Source organism: Otolemur garnettii, unplaced genomic scaffold, assembly GCF_000181295.1.
Source record: "Otolemur garnettii isolate 467f Iridium unplaced genomic scaffold, OtoGar3 scaffold00308, whole genome shotgun sequence".
Classification (NCBI taxonomy): Eukaryota; Metazoa; Chordata; class Mammalia; order Primates; family Galagidae; genus Otolemur; species Otolemur garnettii.
Genome location: NW_003852703.1, coordinates 200,165 through 206,276, shown reverse-complemented (window position 1 = coordinate 206,276; position 6,112 = coordinate 200,165). Strand labels below are relative to the sequence as shown.

General features: G+C 41.0%; 1 protein-coding gene across 1 annotated transcript; it reads left to right on the top strand.

Moving 5' to 3' along the window:
- Nucleotides 1-780: 780 nt before the first annotated feature.
- LOC100962144 (E3 ubiquitin-protein ligase SIAH1-like) lies at nt 781-1,629 on the top strand. The gene has a single exon (XM_003803455.2). The coding sequence runs from the start codon at nt 781-783 to the stop codon at nt 1,627-1,629; it is 849 nt and encodes a 282-aa protein (XP_003803503.1).
- The last annotated feature ends 4,483 nt before the right edge of the window (nt 1,630-6,112 follow it).

Here is a 6,112-nt window from a genome sequence, read left to right as displayed (position 1 = left end):
ATTTTGTGAAGGCAAAAAGTGGAAACCAAATAAACACATGTGTATGTATAGAGAAAAATTTTTAAAAAACAGTAAAAATAAAATTACATGACTTGAACATTAAATTCAGAAAGCCACGACATAATCTAAAAGTATGAAAGTAAAAACATTAGAGGTGGAAGTAGAAATAAGTGGGTTAGAATATAAAACTACAGTGAATTTTTTTGTGTGTGCAGCTTTTGGGGGGGGGCGGGGGTGGGTTTGAACCCGCCACCTCCGATATAGGGGACCGGCCCCTACGCCTTTGAGCCACAGGCGCTGCCCTGTTCAATTTAAATGAATTCTATTCAGTTCTATACATTTGAACACAGATGCAATGGATAATGTTCTAGTAAAACACAACTTACCCACATTGGCCCTAGGAGAGGCAAAAAGTCTAACGAGACAATCACATACAACACATACTGAATTTGGATAAATAATTCTTATATAAAACAGCAGCCAAGAGTCCCGCGCCAGGGATCGCACCTCCTCAGGGCCTTGGGCAGCGGTGTGTGGTATTTAGCGGGAGCGCGCGGCGGGCTCGAGGACGCGCGAAACGGCGGCGCCGGCGACGGTTAGTGAGCGGAGCCGGGCGGCTGTTGAAAGGCGCGCTCTCCAGCAGCGGCTGTTGCCCAGGGTGTCTGTTCAGTCTGGGGGCCTGCAAGAGGCGGTGGTGCTTCCCGCGTCGGCGGGAGTTGGGGACTGACCGCGTCTGAGCCAGCCGGGACCAGATTCAAGGCGCGCTCTCCGCCCGCAGAAATGAGCCGTCAGACTGCCAGGGCACTGCCTGCTGGTCCCTCACAGTGTCCACCATCCCAGAGCGTGCCTGTCCCAACTGACACAACTGCATCCAACAGTGACTTGGCAAGTCTTTTTGAGTGTCCAGTCTGCTTTGACTATGTGTTACCACCCATCCTTCAATGTCGGCGTGGCCATCTTGTTTGTAACAACTGTCGCCCAAAGCTGACTTCTTGTCCAACTTGCGGGGGCCCATTGGGATCCATTCGCAACTTGGCTATGGAGAAAGTGGCCAGTTCGGTACTTTTCCCTTGTAAATATGCCTCTTTTGGATGTGGAATAAGTCTGCCGCCCACAGAAAAAGCAAACCACGAGGAGCTCTGTGAGGTTAGGCCTTATTCCTGTCCCTACCCCGGTGTTTCCTGTAAATGGCAAGGCCCTTTGGACGCTGTCATGCCCCATCTGATGCGTAAGCATAAGCCCCTTACCGCACTACAGGGGAAAGATACAGTTTTCCTTGCTACAGACATTAATCTTTCTGGTGTTGTTCACTGGGTGATGATGCAGTCCTGTTTTGGCTTTCACTTCATGGTAGTCTTGGAGAAACAGGAAAACTACCATGGTCAAGAGCGGTTCTTTGCAATTCTACAGCTGCTAGGAACACCGAAGCAAGCTGAAAATTTTGGTTACCAACTCGAACTAACTGGTCATAGACGCCGATTGACTTGGGAAGCAACTCCTCGGTCTATTCAGGAAGGAATTGCGACAGCCATTACAAAGAGTGACTGCCTTGCCTTTGACACCAGCATTGCACAGCTTTTTGCAAAAAATGGCGATTTAGGCATCAATGTAACTATTACCAAACGTTGAAATGACAATAAGACATTTTCTGGCCAGTGTTTAGAACTATCATATTCAATTTCACAGAAAATAAGGTACCCCTCTGCCTGCCAACCTGAAACTCTTTTGGTAGATGGAAGGTAGATAGGTGAAAGTCAATAAAAGAAAGGCTTTAAAATACAGGAAGCAGTTTCATGTAGTAACACTGATATCTTTAAAAATAAGTCAACAGTAAACCGCTGAAAATATCTATTTGTACACCCAAGGTGGGAATCTTTTTTATTAAAAAAGAAAGTATTGTGGGCAGTGCCTGTGGCTTAAAAGGGTAGGGCGCCAGAGGTGGCTGGGGTTCAAACCCTGCCCTGGCCAAGAAAAAAAAAGAGGAAACATTGGGCAGTGCCTGTGGCTCAAGGAGTAGGGCACCGGCCCCATATACTGGAGGTGGTGGGGGTGGGTTCAAACCTGGCTCCGGCCAAAAAAAAAAAAAAAAAAGTAAGCATTGTAAAATAATTCTGAATTTTGTGCTTGTTGTAGATTCACTGTATTACTGAAAAATACAAGGTTTGTTTTGTGTCTGTGTGCCTGTCAGCATGGCAGGCACCTGTGGTCCCAGCTACTTGGGAGACTGAGGCAAGAGAATTGCTTAATGTGAGCTGTGTGACTCCACCTCCACAGCACTCTACCGAGGGCGATGAGGTGAGACTCTGTCTCCAAAAAAAAAAAAAAAAAAAAGAAGAAGAAGAATTGCCCCAGAGTTTGAGGTTGCTGTGAGCTGTGACACCACCACTGCACTCTACCGAGGGCAACATGTTGAAACTGTTGTGTGTGTATGTGTGTGAACAAGTGTGTAGGAGAGCATGTGTGTTTGGGGTTTTTTCTCATGAACTGATAAGCCATCTTGAGTGGTCTTGGACACTGTTTTTCCCCTTAGGAAGCCATTACATAGTGCTCTTGTGTGTTTTCTTTTCTGTGTGTGTATGTATTTCCTAATTTTTATTCTAGTGTTTTATTAAATAAATTTGACTTTCTTTTCTGTAATTCAGCTTTTCCTCACTTTTTTGGTACCATTTTAAAGTTAGCATATTTTGATATGTATAATTGTTTATGGTAAAGTTTATACTGTGTTCAATACATATTTCCCCCCTCCCATCAATCAGTTCATTAGAAATATTTTAAATTCAGTTATTTGGTGAAGTTCCAGAAAGGAAAAGTGACATCAGAAAAGTTACTAAAAGCTATTTAAAGCAGCTCTAATGGGTCTCTCTCTCTTTTTCTCACTCTTTGTCTTCTACAATTAAGTGATACCTTCAGACTTAATCTTTAACAGGTTAGGAAACAAACTGATATTTAAAATATTGAAAAAAATCAGGCATTTTTTCAAATGTCTTGGAAAATAAGATGTTTAATATTTCTTCTTACATTTTTTGGTTTTGCAAAAGAAGGCATCATCATGCAAGAATTTGTAATTAAAAGCAAATCATTTGTTTTTAAAAAAGCAGTTGCAAAAAAAGTATGTTTTGGTCTTTTATAATTCTCATTGAGCAGGTATCTGGCAAATAAAAAAGAAGCACCAGCCCCAGATCTTTCCAGAAGAGAATTCTAGAACACTATTAGATGTAAGGTAACACCAATATTATCCAAACTGTTTCAAGGGTATGGGAAGTATACAAAATGAAGAAGCAAGTATAAAACTGATTTTAAACACAGCTAAGGCACAGTGCCTGTATCTCAGTGGTTAGGGCACCAGCCACATACACCAGAGCTAGTGGCTTTGAATCCAGTCTAGGCCTGCCAAACAACAATGACAACTACAACCAAAAAAAAATTTTATAGCCAGGGGCAGTGCCTGTGGTTCAGTGGGTAGGGCGCTGGCCCCATATACCGAGGGTGGCGGGTACAAACCCAGCCCTGGCCAAACTGCAACAACAACAAAATAGCTGCGTGTTGTGGCAGGTGCCTATAGTCCCAGCTACTCGGGAGGCTGAGGCAAGATAATCGCCTAAGCCCAGGATTTGGAGGTTGCTGTGAGCTGTGTGATGCCACAGCACTCTACCCAGGGAGATAAAGTGAGACTCTGTCTCTACAAAAAAAAAAAAAAAAAATAGCCATGCATTGTGGTGGGCACCTGTAGTCCCAACTACTTGGGAGGCTGAGGCCACAGAATTGCTTGAGTTAAGAGTTTGAGGTTGCTGTGAACTATGCTATCATAGCACTCTATCAAGGGCAACATAATGAGACTCTGTCTCAAGAAAAAAAAAAAATAGAGCGGCTCCTGTGGCTCAAAGGAGTAGGGCCCTGGCCTATATGCCAGAGGTGGTGGGTTTCAACCCAGCCCAGGCAAAAAAATAATAATAATAATAATAATAATTTTATATATATATATATATATGTGTGTGTGTGTAGTAACAGAGGGTAACCCTTTGGGGGAAAAAAAGGAAATCTGAATCACACTAATATAAACCAATACATAAATATATTAATAAATAATAAAGGAATGAAAGCACTACTGTACACTCAAATACCAGGTAAGAATTCTAGAAGGAATAACGGGATTGAATAAGCAACACATGACACCTATCTTAGTAATAAGTGATTAGGTAACAATCATGAATCAATTCAAGGTACATCAAATTCCACAGTTGTCCTTGAGTCACCAGGATAGCAATTCTGGCTAAAGAAAGCTAGGAGAAAACAACCAACCAATTTCTTCATTTTGTTCATATTATGGGCTAAGAACTGAATAGCACTGACATGATGCCAGTGCTTGGTGTCATGTATTCCTAGAAATAAACATTCGTGGAAGCTTTAGCAATATAAACCTTCATATGTACCTCCATACCCTAATACATACATATATTCTCCCTCTCTCTCTCTTTCCCCCTCAAGACTAAAGAATTTACTGAGGTGGATGGCTAGGGGCTAAAGAAGAAAAACTCTACCATTCAACAGATTCAATTCTAAGTCACACAAAGTTAAAAGGCATCGATTTTTCTAGAGGTGTTCTGTAGAATTGTCCCCAGGATATTCTTGTCCTTAGGTTTATTACATGGCCAAAATCATCTAATGGTGACACAGAAACATAGGTGTATTTCACTACATGTGAAATATCATTACCTTTTCCATTCCAGAGTAGGTCCCTGAGATTAAACATCAAAGATTCCTCAACTGTAAATATTAAACATTTGCTTGCTGACACCTCAGTAAAAATGGAAAATACATGAAAATTTTAATTCAAAATACAGCAATTTATAATGGTTTCAAATACCATAAGACATATCATCTTTGTGACTTGGAAAACTCAGTATTGTTAAGATGTATATAGCCCTAAAACTGGCCAATTGATTTGCTGCAATCCTAAAAAAAACATGTATTTTTTTGAGACAGAACCTCAAGTTGTCACCCTGGGTAGAGCACCATGGCATCACAGCTCACAGCAACCTCCAACCCCCGGGTTCAAGCGATTCTCCTGCCTCCACCTCCCAAGTAGCTGGGACTACAGGCACCTGCCACAATGCCCGGCTTTTTTTGAGTTGCAGCCATTATTGTTGTTAGGTGGGCCCAGGCTGGATTTGAACCTGCCAGCTCAGGTGTATGTGGGTGGCACCTTAGCCCCTTGAGCCACAGGTGGAGACCCCCTAATAAGATCTTAACAGAAATTTATGTTAAGAAATTGACACAATGGGGCGGTGCCTGTAGCTCAAAGGAGTAGGGCGCAGGCACCATATACCAGAGGTGGCTCTTCAAACCTGGCCAGGTCAAAAACTGAAAAAAAAAAAAAAAAAGAAATTGATACAATGAATCTACAATTAATGTGAAATGCAAATGATCTAGCCTATGACAAGAACTTTGAAAAGAAGGTTTGAGGATGAACACTGATTCAAAGATCCTTTACAGATGTCTTTAATACAGACAGTATGCTATTGGTATCAAGTTAGAAAAATGGATGAAAGAAGTAAAATAGACAATACAGAAAAAGATCCATACCTACGCATGTATGCACAGGTATTTTTGAGAAAGATGGAATGAGAATGGAAAAAGGATCATCTTTAGAAGAAATTGTGCTGGAACAAATGCATATCTATATTCACAATACAAACTGTGATCCATATGTTATACCATATACAAAAGTTAACTCAAAATGGATCATAGATCTAAACATAAAACTTAAGGCTATAAAAATTTGGCCAAAAAACAGGAGAAAATCCATGTGATGTTGGGATAGGTGAAGATTTCATAGATAAGCCCCCCAAAATCAGAATTCATAAGTAAAGAAATCAATAAACTAGACGTTCTCAAAGATAAACATTTCAGCTCTTCCAAATACACAGTTGACTAATTTTCTCTCGCTAGGAGAAAATGTTTAAAAATAATGTATCTGATAAAGAACTTGTATCCAGAATACAGAAAATTTTACAGCACTCAATATGATGGGGGAAAAAAAACCTCCAACAAATAAATGGTCAAAATATATGAACAGACCCTCCAGTAAAGAAAATATACAAATGTCAAATAA